The sequence below is a fragment of the Aspergillus multicolor genome (assembly GCF_047715735.1).
Source record: "Aspergillus multicolor strain CBS 133.54 unplaced genomic scaffold BDW74scaffold_5, whole genome shotgun sequence".
In the NCBI taxonomy this organism is placed as follows: domain Eukaryota; kingdom Fungi; phylum Ascomycota; class Eurotiomycetes; order Eurotiales; family Aspergillaceae; genus Aspergillus; species Aspergillus multicolor.
The window spans coordinates 88,805-111,348 of record NW_027395956.1 but is presented as its reverse complement, the minus strand read 5'-3'; the positions used below and the strand labels follow the sequence as shown (position 1 = coordinate 111,348).

General features: G+C 50.6%; 6 protein-coding genes across 6 annotated transcripts; 2 read left to right on the top strand and 4 right to left on the bottom strand.

Annotated features, from left to right (window-relative positions):
* Positions 1–168: 168 nt before the first annotated feature.
* Positions 169–1,948, bottom strand: BDW74DRAFT_147898 (Zn(II)2Cys6 transcription factor domain-containing protein). Its single transcript, XM_073723610.1, has 3 exons — positions 1,490–1,948; positions 1,331–1,428; positions 169–1,265 (listed from the first exon to the last, which is right to left on the bottom strand). The coding sequence occupies exons 1-3, from the start codon at positions 1,595–1,597 to the stop codon at positions 539–541; spliced, it is 933 nt and encodes a 310-aa protein (XP_073586358.1). The 5' UTR covers positions 1,598–1,948; the 3' UTR covers positions 169–538.
* A 1,699-nt stretch (positions 1,949–3,647) lies between these two features.
* On the bottom strand, positions 3,648–5,299 carry BDW74DRAFT_111272 (putative RAS small monomeric GTPase). Its single transcript, XM_073721784.1, has 5 exons — positions 5,028–5,299; positions 4,875–4,923; positions 4,798–4,814; positions 4,316–4,750; positions 3,648–4,267 (listed from the first exon to the last, which is right to left on the bottom strand). The coding sequence occupies exons 1-5, from the start codon at positions 5,080–5,082 to the stop codon at positions 3,963–3,965; spliced, it is 861 nt and encodes a 286-aa protein (XP_073586357.1). The 5' UTR covers positions 5,083–5,299; the 3' UTR covers positions 3,648–3,962.
* Positions 5,300–6,239: 940 nt separating this feature from the next.
* lreA (GATA transcription factor LreA) lies at positions 6,240–9,265 on the top strand. Its single transcript, XM_073721783.1, has 4 exons — positions 6,240–6,991; positions 7,047–7,129; positions 7,212–7,644; positions 7,693–9,265. Exons 1-4 carry the CDS (start codon positions 6,403–6,405, stop codon positions 9,108–9,110), a joined length of 2,523 nt encoding a protein of 840 aa, XP_073586356.1. The 5' UTR covers positions 6,240–6,402; the 3' UTR covers positions 9,111–9,265.
* Positions 9,266–14,680: 5,415 nt separating this feature from the next.
* On the bottom strand, positions 14,681–19,675 carry BDW74DRAFT_111248 (Sec7 domain protein). Its single transcript, XM_073721782.1, has 2 exons — positions 16,984–19,675; positions 14,681–16,933 (listed from the first exon to the last, which is right to left on the bottom strand). Exons 1-2 carry the CDS (start codon positions 19,511–19,513, stop codon positions 15,045–15,047), a joined length of 4,419 nt encoding a protein of 1,472 aa, XP_073586355.1. The 5' UTR covers positions 19,514–19,675; the 3' UTR covers positions 14,681–15,044.
* Positions 19,676–20,485: 810 nt separating this feature from the next.
* BDW74DRAFT_147885 (uncharacterized protein) lies at positions 20,486–21,036 on the bottom strand. Its single transcript, XM_073723609.1, has one exon. It carries the CDS (start codon positions 20,833–20,835, stop codon positions 20,662–20,664), a length of 174 nt encoding a protein of 57 aa, XP_073586354.1. The 5' UTR covers positions 20,836–21,036; the 3' UTR covers positions 20,486–20,661.
* Positions 21,037–21,103: 67 nt separating this feature from the next.
* Positions 21,104–22,527, top strand: BDW74DRAFT_147881 (unc-50 family protein). Its single transcript, XM_073723608.1, has 4 exons — positions 21,104–21,294; positions 21,345–21,444; positions 21,575–21,901; positions 21,973–22,527. Exons 1-4 carry the CDS (start codon positions 21,185–21,187, stop codon positions 22,282–22,284), a joined length of 849 nt encoding a protein of 282 aa, XP_073586353.1. The 5' UTR covers positions 21,104–21,184; the 3' UTR covers positions 22,285–22,527.
* The last annotated feature ends 17 nt before the right edge of the window (positions 22,528–22,544 follow it).

The window sequence follows — 22,544 nt, the reverse complement described above, 5'->3', positions numbered from 1 at the left end:
TCAGCCTTTTGCAAAAAAATCGCACATTCAAGTTCTGTTTGTATTCGGGCTGCTGACACTGACGGACGGGGCCGGAGATAAGAGCTGACGGGGTTCAAAGTTGACTCGTGACGTGCACCAGCCTCCGATTAGTCATGAATATTCGACGTCATGTTCTGGCTCACTCCCTTTTTGTTTTGGTAGAGCTTGCCGTGCCGTGAGAAGGTCAGGAACCTCGGGTTGAAGACAATCATTGTTATATCATCCATGAGATATTTGACATTAATACGTTTAACTCATTATTGGTAGATTGTTCGTCCTCTATAGCACGGCAAGGTAGATCGAAACAAGAGGAGAGAGGGAATGGGAATAGAGAATGTAGAAGAATGTAGATAGGTAGGTCCATATACCGCAAGATGTCAAGTTGTACTCCGTATATTTTTCCAACACCAAACACCAAACCCGAAAGCCGCCGCAGAAAAGCCGCCCAACCCAAGAGACCTGAAAGACCAAGACCATAAATGATATCGTACAGCATCTTGATTGAGGCCGTGTACCGTCACGACGTAATCTCCAACTGTGGATTCAGAAATTGGTTGATATCCTCAAACTCATTCTTGTTATCCATGCTCCCGTATGACCCGGGTATTAGGCATCCCATTGGCATCGGACGGTTGAACATGGGTGAGGATACGTCATCGTACGGTAGACCGCTATATTGAGCGGACATTAAGTCTATATCATCATAGCTTCCAAAGCCAGGGCTAGGCCATTGGGGATTCTGTATTTGGGCGCTCTGCAGCTCTGACGGGTCGACCACTCGTGGCATGGACATGGTAGTAGCGTACATGTTCGTCGGGGTCATCTGCGGCGGTTCACTCTTAACTGCCGGTTGCGGGACATCTATTCGCAGCGTTGTGGGTGGACTGACTGTTGTCGGTGTTTGTGGTAATGTCCGCGCAGCGAAAGGGTCTGAGAAATGGGCTGCCAGGATGGGCGAGTGTGCGCTCTCGGAACTGGTATCTGAAGAGTCCTGGCGCTGCATATGTCCCGCGTTCTGCTTCCAAAGGTCCTGCTGCATAGCTTCTGCGTGCTCTTCGAATCGCTCGTGTTTAGCCGTGTCGAGAGCGCCGAGCTGCGTAAGGAGATCGTGTGTTAATGGCTGCCCATTGGGTTCGCATTTCAGTGGCTCTCCCTGCCACCCATCACCGTCGAGAAGCCGGCGATATAATTCCTGCAAGCCATTGACCAGCCATGTTTGTTGTTGCTCCAGCATCTCCACATATCTAAGGCACAGTGGTTAGCTTCGTTTTCAAGTCTTGTATAAGGGGCCACAGCCAGGCATGCTCACCCCTTAGGGTACACTTTGTCATGGGCCTTCTTCCTCTCGCCAAACACACATAGGGTGTTGTCTGCTCGACATCTGCTGCACGGTTTGGCTCCATCACACTGCGCCGGGTCAGCGCATCAGTGGGCGCTGAGTCTGGGCTGATATAGGCCTATTTCATACCTTTGACTTTTTCAGCCGGCATCTATCGCAAGCCTTGCAAACGCGCTTACGAATGCCGCTGTCCGAGTGGGAGTTTTCTGAAGCTGGTGTTGATTGCCGCGCCGTCATTGTGGTGTATATGAATATAGAATATAGATAGAGTCGGAGCCGAAGAGTGGAGAGGGGATCTTGTGCATAAAAGCAATCTATCACCGCTTGATCAATTTCGCAGTCGCAGTCGCAATAGTTTGGTAACTGGCGATCAACAAGAAATACGTCAAGTCCAAAGTCGATGATACCATGAGGTTGACGAACCAGGCTGAGGGTGGGAGAAGTATGTGGTCGACGGTTGTCACCCAAAAGTAGTAGAGCCGGATCTGAAGCCAGGAAGTTTCGTTCGAAGCTTGAGAGGGAAGGCACGTTCTTTTATTATACTAGCATCGTTTCTGATTAATGCTGACCTTGATTATTCAAGCTAAGAAAAATCCAAATAATTCGAATAAATAAAAAAAAAAAAAGTAATCATTTCTTAAAATCGTCCTCTGGAATTATTCAGATGTGCTTCCGGAGATTGTTACCGTTCTCCGTGCAAATTTACGCTCCCGCGGTATTTGCATTTACACTCAGGACAGCTGCTTATACTTTGGCCTAGTTGCTTTCTTCCAAGGTCACGGGTACTCCGAGCAAGTTTGAATTGGCACTGCGACGTCTAGCTGAAGCTTACTGCCTCCAAGTCAGTCATCAAAATTAAGCAGTAAACCTAGAGGTAGGTTAAAGCCGTTCTCCCACACGAAACTATACAGAATTAGCAATATACTGTACGGAGCACAGCCATCGGATCGCGGAAACAATCTGTCAAAGGAACCAAACTCGTCTCAGCTAGACTCGGAGCTCGGAGACATTTGCAGTCCAGATGGAGCAATTTGTCGCTAGGCCTTCGTTGATTATCTGATCTTGCAGACTTCTCAATAAGAGCCGTATATCCGATTTCTGGTTTCTGATCTGAGTGTTCTACAGGACACCTTCACCCTATGTTATAGCCTATGTATTCGTATTTTGTAGGTATGCTCTTTCATATATTAGGTACCTGGCCATCTTGAAGCCGAGACGCGCTCTTGATTTATGCATTCATACGGAGATCACTGAATTATGCCCGCTGCCCGATGCCCAGCCCCCAGGATTCTAGGTTAGCTGGTGAGGTATATTCAGACCTGCTGAATCTGGCAACTATGCTCCCTCCCCAGTGCATAAGCGGGCTCCGGCACAAGATCGGGTTCTGGTGGCTCCCTATCGGCACGCCTTTGCCGAGCACTGAGCAGCGGCGCTATGTAACCAAGATTGTCCTGCAGCCGCCCCATGGGCAACGGCAACGGCAGCACTGACGCTGAGGCTTGAGCACCACCCAGGGAAGAATGTTCTTCTACAGTCTAACGGCGGGATCAACCCACCGGGGCCGTCTCCGTACCTCACTATAACAATCCTGGATAAGTCGGATGGTGCTCCTGATGATGCCTGAAAGCTTGACTGTAGTTGGCCCTGATCACCTTGCCATGTCACCTAGCCTAGGCTAGGACTCGACTCTTCTTCTGCCGAGCTACTCCCGCACTCCGGAGATAGATAGATACGGGGTCTACGCCATCAAGGTTCGTGAGTCCATGACGTGAACTGTACCTGTGATAGCGCTGCTAGCATGTAGTAGCGCACACTCTGTCAAGGTATTTTGACTTCATTCTTGCGCCACTCGATCATCGACCGCAGTGACCAGCCCGATTCTTGCTCCTCCCGGCTATCTAGATACTTCTCGATAAGCTGTACACCGCGTACTTGTGAGGCTTTCCAAACTCGCGTGGCTTGAATTAGTGCAATACGGCCAACGCTGTGGAGTTTGGGCTGCGAGCTCGATATACACCAGCAAATCATGGCTTCTTGCGGCGAGTCAGCAACTTGCAGCGACCCTGATCCCTCCAGAGAGCCCGATCTAGAGCTCGATCAGCTGGAACTCTGCTGCCCCGTATGTGTTGATAAAAGGTTCTAGATCGTGATAGCTGGCAGCGTGGGTGCAGCAGTGGATATCACGTTCTCCGAATGTTTGTGATCCACCCCTACGAGTCCCAGTGCTACGACGTCATAAATATGCAAATCTTGCATGCTACCACCTCGAGATCGTAGCGAATGACTTTGACCGGAATTTACTTGCTTTCTCATGCATATCAAACCATTCAGAGAGTAGTAGTAGTAGTAGTAGTAGTAGTAGTAGTAGTAGTAGTGTGTGCGGATATATCGTATGTGGTTGCCTGCAGCATCTGGACCTGTCCGGTATGACTTCATTTTTCGCTCAATCCACTTCGGTCCTTCAAAAAAAAAAAGACTATACAAGAAGGTAATCAGACATTTGCGGAAGTTTGTAATATAATACATGCATGTCCGTCGAGCTCGTCCAACGAATGGGTATAGGGGAATCTTCGAGTTTCCAATGACACGCTCAAAACGATGTTCAACAGCACAGCCGCTTCCATAGACTTGGAGTCTCGCCTTCCGCCATATCCAGCTCTGAGGTGCCCTCTGATTTTCCCCCAGACTGCTCCAAACTAGTGTTTGCCCGTCGGCCTTTCAGTAGGCTGTGGAATATACCCTGCCGTCGGTTCGTTTGTTTAGAAAGGTTTGTATTGGATGCTTTCTTCGACACTGCGCCGGTGGGGGTCTTCTTCAGGGAAAACCCCACATGACGGGTTGGCCTCGTTAACTCCTGGTTATATTGGTGGTGTTCTCGACGGGCTTCCACGACGCGACGAACCAAAACTAGAGCTTGTCAGACTGCGCTGCTTGGAGACTGGGACGGGTTCGTACGAGCAAATGTCTCTTCAATGTTCACCATTTCCCGGGCGCTTGTTTCCATGAACCCGCTATTGTGTTTCCTAGCATAATCCAAACCCTCTCTCGCGCTGATGACACGATTGTCCTTGAGATCGCATTTGTTACCCGCAACAATCTTCACCGGAGCGGCCATTCCAAATTCCACACCTCGTGCGCTGTCACCAAGTTCCCTCATTAATCGCAGGTTGTCCTCCGCGCGTTGATCTGTCTCCATTTCGATCATCTCCATGAAATAGTCTAGGGCACTGAGGCTGGACTCGCTTGTGATGTCGTAGACGAGAAGGAACGCATCGGACTTGAGATTTGACGCCGCCCATAGCCCCCGGTATTCCTCCTGGCCCGCCGTGTCAGTGATTGACAAAAAATACTGTTCGCCGTCGATGGTGCGCGAAACAGAGTACGAGTCCTCTATTCAGATCAGTGAGAGCCGAAGTGGCCTGGATCGCGGTATTTACCTATGGTAGGGTCATATCTAGACAGAGAGAGGGTAGTCGTTAGGACGTGGCCAAACTAATATTTGTATCATACTTACTCATGGACCCATTCGCTGCGAACCAGGCGCAGAGTAATGGAGGATTTTCCTGTTAGCGGTCAGTCTCATGCGCCGACTGCCATTGAGAAATTGCATTCTCCAGAGCCAGGTCATCAGATGGGTTTGGGAATGTGAGGTTGTCGCACAACATACCGCATCCGCCGTCCCCGCATATTGTGATTGAGATCTTGTTTGGGGCGTCTCCCATGATGTTTGGATAACCCTGATCAATATGTGAACGAGTTGACCAGTCGCGTAAAGCTCAGACTGATAACAGCTTGGGTGATAAAAAACAAACTCGCGAAGAAGTTGCAATGGGGAGGTCGCTGAAAGGGATCGTCGTATGACCGAAAGATGGGATTCCGAGGAGGTGTTTGTGCCTGAAGGGAACAAACTAGCTTCTAAAACAGAATGTAGATAGCTTGAGCAGTCAATGCTATCAGCTTTGACAGTAAGGAGTGTACAGCATGATGATTATTATGGAAAGGGATGGAGGCTGAAAAGATAGTGAAACAAAGAAAGTGCCCCTTGAACGTTTCTGCGATTATCGGGGAATTGGAGATGGTTATAACGGCTGAGGATCGTCGTCACCTATAATTTAGGGAACAACGTAGCAGATCCAAATCAGCATCGTTGCATGGTTTACATGGTAGATACGCGAAGAAGTTCAGTTACATGCAAGATCTTATGGCCTTGAAGAGCTGGGGTGCCGATTGTCTGTTCTTCATCGGTGACAGGGCTTGTTGACAGCAGAAGCTTCTTTGGACTCTCATGTTTTAATGTTATGCAGGATTGGGAACAGCAGACCATTGAGCACCAACCAATCAGCCTCTTAAAATACCTGGTAAACTGACCAAGGTCAGGTCTGGACTCCTCGATCTTCTTCAGCTTCAAATGGACAATCGAAATCTGAACTCTGAATGTTACGCCACGTGATATCCCCGGCCTCCTCCTCCTCGCCTCCCGTATCTACGATCGCATCTGCGGCCAATCCCCCCGCGTCGCCTTTCTTCATCGAACCTTCGAATGTTGATTGATCAGAAAAGCTGCCTCGCCTTCTGACACATCATTCGTCCTCTCTGGCGCTCATTGGCAGAATCCGTTCGTTCCGCCCGCCATGGAGGCGGCGTTGATCGCTTCCAATTACTCCGGCCTTGAACGTAAGGGCATGGGCGACTTTTCTGTCCTGGCTCCCAGGTGAAGCTTCCACGTTGACCGTGGCACTGGTCACTTCAACAGTTCAGGTCAGGAATACCCTGTCGGGTTATTCCCCTCAGCGGACTTGTCTCGCCTATTTCTACGTAGTAGACCTATGATTTCATCCCACTTTAGCGTGGGATACTTCGCCTCTCGACCTCCCCCTGATATCATTGCTTTCATGGTGGCCGTCTCAAGCCCGCGCGCCGTTGTATTGCATCCTACCTGAGTGATATCGGGGAAGCTTGTGGACAGCCTCCGAGCTTTCTGCATCCTGCTCTCGTCGATTGGCTTGAGCGCCCAGATCGGATCGATCGATCGGACTTTCACCATGGCCAATCGAGGTACCAGTAACTTCGATGGGGGTTTCGATGACAGGCAGTTCTCTGTCCCCCGATCCCAAGGTTATAACGGGAGCCACGATGAGGGTCAACATGCACAGATGGCGGCGCCCTATACATCTTCCGTCCCGGTAGGGGATTATGTTTATCCACTGCATAATCCCATGCTTGCCTATGACGCCACGGCGGACAGTTCGATGCCAGTGGGTTTAGGTTCAGCAGGTGCTTTCTCATATGATTTCTCTACGTACCCATCGTCTACGACAGCTCTAGGCCACAGTCTAGAAAGCTTCGCTTCCTTACATTCACACGCCCCCGGACCTGACAATGCCTCGGCATATCCTAGCTCACAGCCTCAAGATGCAGGCGCGAGCATGTACTGGGGACAGTCTCAGCCTTCCGGTGTCATTGCTCCTCCAAATCAGACATTGCTATCTCGACCAGCTGCATCTGCTCGCCCCGTAGAATCTTCAAAAGTCCAGACAACTCAGCATGGGCAGGATTCCAACGCTTTCCCTCAAATCTCGATTTCAGGGACCTCTCATCGGCTCATTCAACCAAAGTCGTTGCCAGGAAAGGGTACCTAAATCACCATCGCAGAAGCTCGTACTTGGACTGACAATGAAGCAAACAGGTGCGAGGCCAGAAGTCACCGGGGAAAGCACGCCTTACCCCAATATCTACTCGCGGAGTGGGTTTGATATGATGGGTATTCTGGTAGGCCAACTCTCCATCATTCCCAGATCGATTCGATATATATGTTGCCCTATTTTCGAGTCTCTTTCTAATATAGTCATAGTCTGAGGTGGCTTCACGAAGTAACCCTAAAATCGACCTAGGTCCAGTGGATCTCTCATGTGCATTTGTACTCTGTGACCTCACCCAGGACGACTGCCCAATTGTCTATGTGTCCAACGCGTTTGAACGGCTTACAGGATATACCGAGAAAGAGATTGCTGGACACAACTGTCGCTTTCTGCAAAGTCCGGACGCAAAGGTTGACAAAGGTGAACCACGAAAGTTCGCCGACTCCTATACTGTTAGCCGTTTACACGACGCAGTCGAGCAAGGTGCTGAAATCCAAGTTAGCATCATAAATTATAGAAAAGGGGGGCAGCCGTTCATGAACTTGGTGACGATGGTTCCCGTGCGCTGGAACACTAAGGATTATTATGTGGGATTTCAAGTCGACTTGGTCGAGCGGCCAGAGGCTGTCACGGCCAGAAACCCTGGTATGTATAACCTTGATAGTCTTGTGGGCTTGACTGACTGAGAACTAGATGGCACTTATATGATAGATTACCATCGGAGCCAACTACCCGCTTACGTCGTTCCCTCGCCGGATATATACCAGGATGACCATTTGCCGACCACCGCATTTAATTCGAGTCAAGTTTCACTAATTCTCAACGGCCTCGCCAGAGGTCAGACAGTAGCCATGAATCATGTGCATCATATGCTGGTTGAAAATACAGATGATGTGATTTTTGTGTTGTCATTTGAAGGAGAATTTCTCTATCTATCGCCGTCATGCCGAACAGTGCTAGAGTACAAGCCGCATGACCTCCTCGGCAAGACGTTATCCGCCATATGTCATCCGAGTGATATTGGTCCAGTAACCCGTGATTTAAGGGCCTGCACCACCGGCGATCCTGTGAGCTTAATATATCGTATCCGAAGAAAGAAGAATGGCTACACCTGGTTCGAGAACCACGGAGGGTGGCACATCACTCAACGGGGCCGACAGTTTATGGTTCTTGTCGGCAGACTCTTGCCCATGTATTCTCCCGAGCAGCTCGTCAAGGTTGAGCGTACTGGGCTGGCAGAGAACGACATCTGGGCAAAGTTGTCCCTTTCAGGAATTATCCTCTTTATGTCCTCGAAATCTCGCCCCGTACTCGGTCGGTCATCGGAAGATCTCAAGGGCAAGCGCATGCAAGATATCCTTGTAAACGACGATTCATACCAGGAGCCAGGAATCCAGCAAGCCCTCGAAACCTCGCGTAACAACCAGCGAGCAACATTCACTCATAAAATCCGTCACCGGAAAGGCCATATTTTTCCCGCGCAAATCATTCTATATCCGGGCAACATCGCGGAGGGTGCCACAAAACCCGCATTCTTGATCGCACACCTCCGCTTCCCAAAGCAACTTCAGCTGCAGTCATTAAGCACTGAAGACCAGCACCAAAGCCACAACCAAAGTCGAAGCCAAAGCTCAAGCGATGCCGGCCTTGGGGATTCGAACCCTCGTCAGGCCCAGCAGCAAGTTGAATCTCACCTAAAGCCGCACCCGAACTTCCCTCAGCCCACTACTTCCTCCGCAACCATGGCCGTACCCTTATCAGCCTCACCGAACCCCACTGAATCGCCCACCGACATCGGCCCACACCTTTTTGAAGAACTCAACCCAACCCGCGGCTCAAGCTGGCATTTTGAGCTGCGCGAGCTCGAAAAGCAGAACCGTCAGTTGGCTGAGGAAGCGCAGCGTCTCACTGCCCGTAGACGAAAGCGAAAGCGAAAGCAAAGCGCTGCGGTCGTGGAGAAGAATTGTGCTATGTGCGGGACTAGGACAACGCCCGAGTGGCGGAGAGGACCGAGCGGGAATCGGGATCTGTGTAATAGTTGTGGGTTAAGATGGGCAAAGCAGGTGAGAAGTGCTGGCGCGGTCCAGGGACATGAGAAGCCCAGTGGATAATTATAGCTCGTCATATAAATATGGCTATGACTATGAAGAAATGTTGTATATTAGCAATCTGTACGCTACATGGTCTAATCAGGTCTAAGGGGGTTCTATGGTCTAACTAAAAACATGCTGGCAATTTCAAGGCATCTGTTGTGAATAGTGGTCCATTCAGGCAAAATAGGTACATAGGCCGTTGCGACAACAATATCAATGATTAAAAACAGAACCCAGGGGTATATAGGTCAGTCAGCCAGTCAACCAATCAGTCATGTCAGACGGGACAATAAGACAAAAGACAGCTCAACACCAGCGACCGCTAAAGATGCGTAATGATAGTCATGCAACATGAAGAAAGAGAAACAGGGTTTATTATACTTCGATGTCAACTGTAATACCTTCCCCCTCACTCGAACTATGCTCATCCACGCGCTCTCTGTATCCCTCGTCTCCGGTGGTAGGCTCGGAATGAGGTCCATGGCCGCCATCATCAGTGGAAGTCTCCGTAGATATGCCATTGCGAAGTCGCTGCCGGTCCAGCTGTGCGCGGAGTCGCCTATTCTCAGCATCACGCTCCTCCAAACGTCTTCGTGCGCCAGTTCGATCCAACAGGCGCGCTTCACGTTCTCCTTTGAGTCTGCGTTCCAGCTCATGCAGGCGCTTTATCCATACTTCTTGGTTGCCGTGGTGGTCTGATGGTTTGAAGTGCCGTGGGCGGGCTAGGGCACCGGCAGGTTCCACTAGAGTTGTTGCGGTTGAGACTTGCGATGGTTGGGGGATGCCAGATCTTGAAGGCGGTAGTTCAGCGGCTGTGCCGGCGCGTATTAAAGGACCACGCTCTGTCACGTCAATGGTTGATGACCGAGGCGAACCTCCCATTCCTGCCGTAGTGCTACGGCTGCGTGGGTGGGTTTGAAGCAGATTGAGCTCAGCCTTTAGCAGTCGGTTCTCCCCCCGTAGTTTAGAAAGCTCGGGTGATAGGCCTGTCTGGTTTCTAGTCTGCAATTGGGCGCGCATGTTCATCGTACTCTCCTCTAACCGGTCAAGTTTCTTGATCCGCAGGCTGAAAGCGTGCTCAAGTGTTTGATATTGTTTTGACAAATTGCGCTCGATATCCTTGACGCGGCTCTTAAAGCTCGATATCACATTCTCTAGGGTCTTAACAGCGAGAAGGAGATTGCGACTGAATCCTGGCCAGAAAAGAATATTGCCGATCACCTCCTGGCTTGGCAGGTTGCCGTTGATTAAGCTGTTTGAATGAGCCCAGTCCGGCCCACACATGCCGGACAGTCGTTTCCAGATAGTCAGTAGCATTGAGTTTCGTTCATTAAGCTGCTCGCGGAACTGTTGTTCGAGGTTTGTGAAGCGCTTGCGGTCCTGATTTCGGGCATTTTCGAGCTCCAAGATACGGGAGTTGCTCTGTGTGATTGTACGCGATGCCTGGTGTTGGGATTTGAGTGCCTGTTCGAACGACTGCTTGTCTGCACGACGAGCATGGCGTTCGCGGTCAAGAAGTTCAGAAAGTTTTCGAGATTCCAGTCCATGGCTTTCAAGTAGCGCATCGCGGTTTCGCAATAATGACTCTTTCTCATCCAGCGTAGACCGTGTGCTTTCTAGTTCTAGCGCAGTAGATTCAAGCTCCTTCTGCAACTTCATGATGTTGGCAATCAAGCTAGACTTACTGCCCGTGAGGTCGCCGAGAGTTTCTCGCAGATTATTCTCTAAATCAGTGAGTCGATCCTTCCACGTAGCCGTTTCAATTTCCTGCGCCGAAAGGTTTTTCCTCAACTTGCGACATTCTTCTTTGGCAAATGATGCCTCACGGTTTAGCTCATTCATGATTCGCTGCACTTCTTGTTTCTCTTTGCCTGCGACAACCTCGCGTTGATGTCTCTCCTCAGCCAGGCGCTCCTCAAGATCCCTCGTCTTGTCCTTCTCACTTTGAAGGCTCACCCGATAGGTCTTGAGCTCAGATTCTAGGTCACCAATTTTGATCTTGTCGCCATCCTGCTCCTCCCGGAGGAAAGCAATTTCATTCTGGCTTGACTCAATTTGCACTGTGAGTCGTTGAACATTGGAGTTTGCCTCATACAAACTGCTCTCGAGCGATAACATCTCCTCATTGCACTCTGTAAGCTCTTGCTGTACAGCCTTGTAGCGCTGCAGATTATTTTGTGCGTCTTCCTCCAGTCGAATAATACCTTCACTGGCAGAACGCATTTCTGCCTGCAGCGCCCGAAGGTTCTCGTCTTGTGTTCGCAGGTCTTCTGTGAGGCGTTGACACTCCTCGGTTCTCTGATATACATCATCTTCCAGAGCGTTTGTCTTCTGGACTAGTTCGTCATCAAGCGCATCTATTTCCTCTTGAGCTTCCACCCTTAGATCTTCGAAGGCGACTTTCAGCTCTTCCAAGGCGGCAGCCCGTTCTTCGGATGTCTGGATAGCCTGATCGCGTTCCTGCTGAAGGGTTCGTAAGTCTTCTTCAGCTTGTTCTACATCATCCGTGTAAGCTTTATCTATTTCCTCGAGACTTTGACGCAGAGTTTGGTTCTCCAACTTGAGCGCAGAAACCTGGTCCCGGAGTTCCCCAATTCGAAGTTCCCAATCTTCGCGCTCCGCATCGTCAAGTGGAGACTGCCCAGTCTGGTCGCTGATACTTGACGAAGGTCGTCCTTGTGCTCTAGAGGCAGACCTATCCAGTATGCTGTCACCCGCAATTGATCGATCGCGGCGTTGACCGAGTTTCAGGTCCTCAATTTCCTGGTACAAGCGCTCTTTTTCTCGATTCCGCGACGTCAGCATCGAAGCCTGCGCGCTGACCTCTCTCCGCAATTCCGCATTTTCCTGTTTCAGCAAATCGAGTTCCATGACAAGGGTAGAACTTGAAGAGCTTCCAGCTGCAGCGGTGTGATACAAGTCTCTGTCCGAAACGGCCGAGTGTGACGCCAGCGAATCACCACGATTACGATGGCCTGTCTTCAAGGGCGCTGCGGGAGCCATGGTGTAGCTCACCTCGCCTTTAGCACGTAAAAGTTCTTCTCGTAATCTCTTGTTCTCCTCATCGGCCTGTTCGCGAGCTGCAGTTTCCGCATCAAGCATGTCTTTCCACATGTCCTAGAATGTGCATTAGCACAAAATCCTCGTGAGTGATACCTTCGACCTACCCTCTCTTCTCTTGCTCCAGAATCCGACCCGACCGCTCTGCCGTCACTAAGGGCCTTCACCATCTCTGCCAATCTCCGTTTCTCGCTCTCCCTCGCAACACTCTCTGACCTTAGCCGTTCAAATTCAAGCTCATATGTCTCGATTCTCTCTCGTAAAAATACCAACTCCTCATCCTGAGTGGGGTCACGGTCTTCTTCATCAGAGCCGCCTTCCGGGTCATGGTTCAACATTGACTCCTTATCGGATTTCTGGTCTTTCAATTGCTTCTCCAAGTCACGGACCTTCCGCTTCAGCCCTTGATTATCTTTCTGTAGCTTCAACTTATCTGATTTTAGCTCGACATTTTCGGAAATCATCTCTTTGATTCCTTCCTCAGACCGGCGGTTCAAGGCTTCGTTGAGAAAATGTATTCGCATCTTCAAATCAAAGTTCTCTTTAGAGAGACGGTCGATCGTGCTGCTTTGCTCTTTCAAGGTCATGTTTCTGCCACTGCGAGCGAACCCCGGGGTCACTCCAGCCCCTCGCTTGTCAGGAGACAGTCCGTTGCCAAAGTCTTCGCGGAATTGCTTCACAAAAGCGCTAGGAACTTGGACATCTTTGATCCGTTCTGCGATCGCCGTGTCAGTGGGGAAGGCTTGCTCGCGAGGCTGAGCTTTAGGCGTCACGGGCCCGGAGATATCATCAGCAGGCTCTGCTTGCGCGTGCCGATCTATTGATTTCTGGTGGGACGAAGCAGGGCGCGACTGGGATTCTTCCTCATCCAGTGTCTGGAGGCCGCTATCTGTTGTTCCACTCATTTCCCGTCTATTAATGACGTCTTCATCGCTATACCCAGAAATACCAGATGCCATACTGCCCAAGCTCACGGATCTGGCCAGGTTGTTACGACGAGATCCCGCAGCCATATTGCCGGGAACTGCACCTCCCGATTGTAGTGCAAAATCAGCTGCCCCTAATGTTGCATCACTGTTAGTTACTTCGGTTGCATTGCTTGTAGCGGAAGAATACGAGAGACGATGTGCAGATTGGCGACTGGTTAGATATTTGGGGCGGCTACTCCTTCGGCTACCTGTACGAGATGCGACATCACCGTCGCTGGTATTTCCATCGCTGAATAATCTGTGATGTGTGAGAGGAGGCGGTTGGGATTCTTCGGTTGATTGCATGGACTGGTTGGCGCTTGCTATCGGGCTGTGAGTGGCCGGGTAGCCTTGTGATAATTGACTGGATTCATTAATGCTTTCGTGCGACGTAGAATAACTCCGATTCCCCATGCGAGCTGCTGCTGCTGCGGCTGGTGATGATGGAAGTGCTTCAAGTGTGGCAGTATTGCCTCCAAAATGCTCTAGCAGAGCCGCCGGCGATCCATCCAAATTCATTGTGTAATCGTCTGTAGGGCCCAGGCTAGGACTGCATCGAATGGGGAAGCCCTCTTTTGTGGATGTAAGATCATGGCTGGACACATCTCGCTTCATCCAAGAAGGCTCTGTAAAATCCAGGGTATGTTCATTGCGCACGCCAACGACGTAGGTGTCGTCTACACCAGCAGTGCTATCCGCAGCAACCACTTCGAGAGTGGAAGGGTCCGGTAGGAAACTGGACTCAACATCAGCCAGTTGTTTCTTCATCTCCGCCTCCAAAAAGGTATGATTATCCGCGCCGCCTGGATCGCTGTGTTCCTCGAGACTGCTATCATCGTGATCAGGTAAGGGTGGGAGTAGATCAAGACTGTTTTCTGTATCTTCGGGCTCTCGCTGCTCAAAAGCAATTGTGTCTCCGTCATCGTCATCGTCATAATTCATGGTGGGCATTGCGGTTTGCGGTGTGTTGTGACTATGATCATCTCTGCTATCTGTGGTCGCATTCATTGTTTTCGGGAGGGATTCCCGCCGCGTATCTTCCACCATGTAATCCAACGGGTCGCAAAATTCGTCGTCAACGTCCACTGAACCGTCAGGGCCAGAATTCGTAGTACCAGAAAATGAGAAAAACGACGACCCGCACCGTCGATGTGCGTTGTTGGCGGCCGCGTTGGGTTGAGCGGAAGTGGTCGACATGGTGACGGAGCGGCATCACAATAATAATAATACCCTATCTAGTCCTTAAACAGTTAGTCCGAATCCCACGCTGTTTGTGATTTGTCCACATTCTCTCCGCGAAGCTGATGGCCAATTACCAATCATGGATGACTGCAGGCGTGGAGCATGAGACAGCATCTCTGTTCTTACCCACTTGGCGCAGCAGGGAGTCTAGAGTACTCAACCTAGCCCTTTTGGCAGGTTAGACCGCACCTAGCAGTCGGCTTCCTTTTGCGCTATTGTTGATGAAGAGCTAGTCAAAGAGTGACATCAACAGAGAGCGGGGAGAGGAAGGGCGAAGAAGCCGTTGCAAGTGAGTATTTGTTGGAGTGAATCTTTTATTTCCTTGAGTTTGAGCCAAGACTCCTCCTGCCTCATACCAGAACTCATCATCCAACGGGCCTATGGCTGAAATTCTCAATGCAAGAAGCATTGATGGAGTAGTATGGACTTTTTGGATTCAGATCACAATCAACCAAGCAGTCATTCTTCGTATCCGCATAATGCCATGAAGCCCAAGTCGCGGCACAAAGGAGAGGGGAAGAGATTAAGTTACACAGTACGCCCATAGCGATGAAGAAGTATGTGTCTCAATTGTTATATGTACAGACGAACTGAGCTCTTGAAGGGTATAATGCATTATATCATGCCGAAGTACCTGGCCGGGTGGGTAAAAAAGATTAATTGTGGGAAACATTAGAAAAGCTCACGACTCGACAGGCTTGGCCTCGTCCTCCCGATCCGCGAATATCTTGTTCTTTGCATGAATTGCATTTTGAAGGGAATCAATGTACGTGCGGAATTTCACGATTTCCCGCAGCAAGTAGGACGATTTCCGCTCCCAGTTGGCCATGGATTTTGCCGCATTGGGATGCCGTGGGGAGAAAGCAAGCACCATGGCAGGCCGAAGTTCGTTATGCCGTTGCAACTCGTCCTCGACATTCTTGACGTACGTTTGCAGAGACTTCAACTGTTCAGCTTCGCTAAGATTGGCGGCCATCATACTTTGCTGCGGCGGGGTCCAGTCGCTAATGTTCACTCTGTCCGCCGGCAACTTGGGACGGACAACCTGTTGATCGATAGAGCTCCGAATAGAACTTTGTATACTAGGCCGCGGTCCGGGTCCCGACGAAGACGGCGGCGACCGATTGGCGTCAGGGTTGAGCAACGCACTGTTAATAACCGCGTCGCTCCATCCGTATTCAATATTACTGATACCACCGATAAGGGGCTCTTTAGATAGTCGGGCGCTCCAATAGTTGGCACTGGACACGAATTCACGGACGATTTCCGGCGTGCCTGCCTGGAAAAGGTGCACCGCACCAGTTGGTAGACTCAGAGCCCAGACGTGGGGGCGCGACTTCGAGTAGCCTGGAGGCGGGAGCGCGCTGGCAATGGATTGGCGCAAGAGGAATTTCCAGACTTCTTCGGCGTTCTCGGTCCAATTACCTCCACCCACAACAACGCCGCCAGGCGGTCGTTGCTTGGACCTTTGTTTCACTGTTCTTGATGCGTTGAATGAGAAAAGACGCATCCATCCCTGCTGGATGACAGCGAAGCATTCATTCCAGTTGCGGTCTTTCGCCCGCTTGTCAACGGAATCCAGGTGGTGCTTGTGCTTGAGGTTTCCCTCTTTAGCCCACGGTGCGCCAGCCAACTCCAAGGTCTCATCCTCGAGAAGTTGACCGGTCCGCTCCGGATCTTCGGTGCTAGCAATGGAATGAGCAGAGTCTTCGCGAATAATTGCTTGGCTGAGCGCGTTGGCGAACCCGATGGACTGTTGATAATCTGCATGCGGATAACCTGATGCAAACGAGTCAACAGAGGCCGATGTCAGCTTTCCTAAAGAGTACTTGCTCCAGGTGCTGGATCCAGATGGACTCCAGAGAGACGATTGATCATCCAAGCTGGTTCGGCTAGAGCCAAGAGTAGATGGAGGGTATAGCCGCGCTCGCGAACGAGGTTTGGATGACCAGCGTGCGGTACCAAAGCGAGAGTCAGCGGAACGGCCCCGCGGGAAAATGTCGGAGCCACTTTTGCTGACAGTACTGGGACTTCTTCGAAGGCCATGGGGTCCGGAATTTGGGCCAAGCATAGCGCTCGATGCTGTGCGAGGTGCGTCCTCAGATTGGGCTCCAAGTAATGGAAGTCTTTGTTTATGAATTGATGAGTAAAACCCTCGCAGGACGGTTTCAACTTGCTGCTCCCAGGCTTTAGCTGTGCCATAAAATAGAGTATTGACCAATGGACCAATCTCGTCCTCAGGGTCGTGCGTAATTTTTACTCCTAAATCTGTCCGGGACAGACGGTTGGCCAATTTCCCGGGAGCAGTTATTGGCTTATCTGCACTTGCATTGCCCGCTTCCAACTCGTCGATAGGAAATGTTGCAGATCGAGAAGAGGGAAGACCGGAGTCTAGATTCGAACCTGTCGCTCTGTTACCCAACTCGTCCGGGGCGGCGTCGGCGGCCACCCGCTGAATTGTGGGCATTGTATTGCGGACGAATTGTGCTTTTGTCATCTTCTGCTCGATATCCGCAAGGTGCAAGTCAGTGTTCAATAAGAGCAGAGAATAACATATTGTATGCACCACATCTAAGGTGGAATTAGCGCTGAGAATTTAGAGAAGGGAGTTATTAACTTGCCGGCCGCCTTAAAGCCGTGATTGGGGTTGCATTGGCACCATCTTGTAGAAAACGCATCCAGAACGCGGTCCACCTGCTGGGTTTCCCCTTTCAATAGTAATCGGAGACATAATCCGCGAAGAGCTGCAAGGATGTTCATGTTGGACCAGTCAAACAAAGCCATATAGGCTGCTCGGATTCTGGCGCGGCCGGGACTACCAAGCCAGGCAGCAGCTGGTTCATCCCCAACGAACTCATCATGCCCATCATACAGATTCTGCGCTTGTTGCTTTTCTTCGCTGCTGGGTACCTTTGATAATGCGTCATCTGCAAAGCTGTCGTTTTCGGCAGACTTCCACTGGGATTCTTGCAAAGCTATGGGAGTAGTGTGCGAGGGCTGATTATTGAGAGCCTCAGACGCCGATGCTCGGGGAGACGCCTTCTCAATTATCGGAGTAGATAGTTTGCTAGGCGCATCAGAATCATCATTCCATATGGTTGCATCATACATGTCTTGATCTCTTAATTCCGTTGTAAGGTTTGAGGTTGAATCGTTGTCAGGCGTCTCGATAGTAGGAAGCGTGGCCGATTGGATAGAAGAGCGCTCGGCAACAGGGGATAACGAGGTAGGGCGCAAGTTTTCCAAGATTGTCAGTTTGTCTCGTGATGTTTCAGCCCCCTGTTTCGTCTCCACGATCTTTGCGTCACTGCCTTCCGAATTGGCGCTGTTCCTGGTTCGTCGGCGAGATGAGCGCGGTGGCACCGGCGGAGTGACTTCCAGGCCGTTTGGTTTAACAACAGGCTCCTCATCACCGCTACTTGTTCCCAGGAAAGACGTATCAGGTGCATGGCTGATTGCGCTCGCAGGGTAAAGGCTGTATTTGGCCTTTGGCCCGGTGTGAATGGTTAGGGAGTTGCCCTTCTCCTTACGCCTCAACCCATCATCCGATTTCTTGTTGTCTGGATCATTAGCCGCAGTGCTCCAATCTGAGGATTCGGTGGAATAATCCACTACTGCAGAGCCATTGTTTAGACCAGCATCTGCAAGGTAAGGATGCATCACTTTCCTCAGGCTGCTAACTGGACTAGGTTCCGGCTTCATTGTTCCTACTACCTTGGTACCAAGGTTCTGGGGAAGGACGATAGGAGGCGGAACATTCTCCGCGACCGACTTCTTCCGCCGGCGGAAGAAGGATGACTTCTTGTTCACCACTTGAGCACCTTCACGAGGCATATGAGTGCCAGCGGCGTTAGCTTTCTGCGGTTGACTGCGTGCTCTTGGGCTGGCGCTAGTCCCATTTACATCCCTTGAGTCAGGTTCCCTCAAAGGTGAGAAATCGGACGAGCCGTCAAACGCCATCATACCAGGGCTTTTCGAGGACCCAAAAACACGACGGAAGAAACCTGGGCGCTCCTTAGTCGGGGTTGGTTCTGGAAGAGGGAATGCAGGCTTATTGAACGAGATTGTTGGGCTTGGCGCTGGCGGGTCTAGCGAAGCTGATATATTCGGCGGGGGCTCAAGATCAGCGTCGTCCATAAGCGCAAATTCATGGTCCCGGGATCTCATAGCTGCCGTACCGAGGTTTTCAGGGCGAGTTTTCCGCGATTGCGTGGTCCGCGAGGATTTGATGCTGTTCCTTCGTGATGCCACTGGGGTGCGCGATGACTGGGATTTCAGAGTACTATTGCCGAATTCTTGGGATGGCGGGTGGTGTTTCCTTGGGCCCGCGGGAACGCTAGGCATGGGCGCTGCATCCATGCCGTCATATGCCATCGAATCATAATCCGAGGAGGAACCCGGCGAGGTCATAAACGGTTTCCTGGTACCCATGTCAAAGCTCGCAGATCGTCTCTCGCTAGTCGGCTCGATCTGGCGTCGCGAGAATGAAGGACCAAAATCCAAGTTAGAAGACGTGCTTCCTTTGCTGCTTTTCCTCCCAGCGCGAGTTGTAGGTGCAGTGGCACTGGTTCTGTAATCAAAGTGGGAGCCAGACCCATCGCGACTCCGCGTGCTTTCGAACCTTCTCACACCTGCATTGAAGTTTGAGCTACTATTGCTCCGGCGTCCTCTAGCATGCTGAGATGCGTATCGACTAGCGCCCTCGTCATATCCGTACTCCACATCTGATGAGAGCGAAGACGAAAATGTATGCCCCCTGTATCGGCGTTGTGCCACTGAATCTTGGGAGGATCGAGAGTACTTAGGAGATTCAAAGGCAGAGCTGAAGAGACGATAGTCGTCTAGCACGGCATTCCCAGAAGAAAACTGGTCTAAAGAAAGTAGCATATTATCGACTATTGACGTGCGCGCAGCATGCCCAGGGGACAGCGACAAATCATGAGGATCCCGCTCATCAACGGAGTCGTAGCTATCATTGGCATTGTCGTTGAAGTCATCAAGGAAGGTCTCGCGAACTGAGGGCCGTGGGTGACGACCCCTTTTAACTTTGTAGCTGGAAGGTCCTGGGGGTGTTCGAGGAGGTGAGGAATTATTCAAATCATGGTGCTGGGATGTCCCTCTGACGCTGCCGGATCGCATAGATCGACTCATAGCTAACAAGTGTCACGCTTCAAATAACTTGGCATCGAACGAGGGTAGAAATCGTAGCCCGGAATTGTCGTCAAGATGGGGGTCGTATGAAATATATATGCAGTGTTCAGGGATTGGATTGGGCTCAATCCATATGCCGATGAAAGCGAAACGGGCAGGTCGGATTCTGTATCACTTGGGCATGGCGTGAGAGGAAGGACCACGATAATTGCGGTGTAATGTGTAAGGGGTAGAATAGATCCTCGAGGGCTGCCACAGACAGCGGAACGTGGGCAATATTAGAATAAATTGGACTGAACTTTCGTTTCCCTGTGCTATCTCGTCCTCTTTTATCAATCAGCAACCGAAGGGTGCAAAGTCACATCTGGCAGGGAGACAAACCAAGGAAGAGAGCGGTCCAGGGACGGTAATAGATAACCACGGCCCGAGTGAGGAGCGTACGGTTCTCCAGGGATTCTACCGGGGCTCGGACTCACCAGGTCAAGAAATGTGACTGCGATATGTAAAGGCAGAAAAAGAGCGACCAGGACGATGCAGGCGACAGTGGAGAGAGTGGAGGACCTTGAATGAGGGACTGGGTGGACTAGAAGAAGCAATATAAATTCCGGGAGAAACCAATTGCCAAAGGCGATAGCCCCACCTAGCGTCTCTACCAGTTGGCACGGCTAGACCATCCCCGGCCTAGGCACTGCCCGTCAGGGGCAAGGTCGACGATGGGGGCTCCGTCTGGCATCCAGCGTTCGAGGTTCTGCATGGCTGAACGTTGAGATTCCCGCCCCGTTTCATCATCAGAATTCCTCGGGAATCGTCAATCGTCAAGCGCATCTACATATTGAGCGTCCCATCTTAAGACTCGGTATACAGTCGAGATTTGGAGCCTGGGATTGATCTCGCAGCCAGCTGCACACGACACGATAGATTCGATTGCACGTCAGGATCATCCAGGATTATTGACGTGTCTTAACTCTATCCAGTACTAGGATACTTTAAACTTCGACTGACTGCTATAATGGTATTAATTTGTGCCGTTAAAGCCGACACTACTCCGTACACTTGTAAGTCGGTATCTGTATCCAAACACACACTTAAACCAACCCCTAGTCCCTAGATACAGACATCGACTACTGACTCATTGACTGCCGAATCCTTCACTTCATTTGGTTGGGTTTATCCACGGGATAGAGACATCTAATCCTACAAGGAGCCCTCGAGTCTCTAATGATCAATCTGTAGACTAGTGGAGAGCCACCAAACGTGAGACATGAGAAATCACATAGGATGCTGGCATGCAGAGGATACGCCACAGTAAGTGTCTCAGCCATTGCAGTCTTCGCACAAAGCAAGAATATCCCTTCAGTAACAATTGTTCCTCTGTAGCTCTCTAACGGTGCAGGTCACAGCATGCACTGAAGGCATGGATCTCCGTGGCACAACTTGAGAATGCATAAACAGACATAAAACAGATCTACTTATGTACTCTGTATCCTCTACTCCATAAGCTTACTGGAACGGGAATACAATAGCCCGAGCACCAGCCAACCGCCGGATGACATAACCTCTGACACCAGACAATCAACACAAACGGTTGTAATATAACTCTCTCCCATTGTTACACCTCGCTCTATGTGAGATTGCTTTCTCTACTCGCATCGTAGCCGGGATCGATACGATATGAACCCACATATATCCGTTCCTCGACAACATGGCAGCTCTCCTAACTTCGGTGGTCTGCCCGCAAACCGCGGCTCGAGTACTATACGGATGCCGCGTTTCTTCAAGAGGTACGGGTCAAGGCTGCCGGAGGACGCCCGGCTAACTATATGCCTTGCAGGATGTTCAAGTTTCCCCAGATGGACTTTGAGATGGCCATCTGGGAAATGACTTCGCTTATGATCGCGCCAAAGAAGGTCTTTAAGTCGATATATTACCATGTATGTCTTACACTTGGGTACCTCCACTATTGGGGTCTTCTGCTAACGAGAACTACGATAGAAACGTACGCTCTCCGTCCGGCCTCAGTAACTTAGCTCAGTCAGCTAAACTGCAGTCTTAGAAACGAAGAACACATGGCACCGACCCGACCCGTCCTTCGCTTACCTTCTCTCCTTCTTCCTCCTTCTCACAGCTCTCGCCTGGGGCCTCGCATATGCACCCTCTTTCGGATCTATCCTGCGGCTTTCCTTCTTCTTTGTCGTCGTTCACTTTATAGGGTCTTCGCTTTTTGTCTCAACATTAGGCTACTTTGTCATTGGCCGCCTCTTTGGGCCCAACGGCGCTGCGGCATCAATAACAGGCCTGCGCATTCGCGGGCGACGGCGCGGCGCAGCGCAAGGTCTCTTCACACAGCCCGGTGAGAAGGATCAGTTGGAATTCGGGTACTGTTTCGATGTATGTCTTCAACTCCAGATCAAAGTGTATATGCGTGATGGGAGAAGCCTAACGGATCTGGGATTTGACAGGTCTCTAATCGCGCGTTTTTCCCTCTCTACCTTCACCTCTATGTGGTACAATTCCTTGTCCTTCCACTCCTCACTCACAGTCCCAGTAACTTCCTCGCTGCCTTCCTTGGCAACTCGCTTTATCTCTCCGCAGTCACATACTATACCTATATCACTTTTCTCGGATATAACGCCCTCCCATTTCTGCACAACACGGAACTACTTTTGCTTCCAATCTTGGTGTTCGCGATCTTGTGGCTTGTCAGTCTCATTGCGGGGTGGGGGGTGGTGATGCAGGGCCGCAGCGTGGAGTGGTTGTTCTGGGGTGTTTAAAATGAGGTGACCCCACTCGAGGGTCTCTCAATGCATATCCTTTGGTTTTGTTATATGGGCAGGCGCTATTACATGAAACCTTCAGGCTGTTTATATCCTATCATCTCTATAATTGGCATGTCGTCGTCTACTGCGTGATTTTAGCAGGTATAGCGGGCCTCCATGTTTAGTGCAATGTTTATGGTCTGGTACGTCTCTTAAGACCTCGCACAGCTAGAAAAAATATTCTCTATTGTTCCCATATATGGACTGAGCTACAC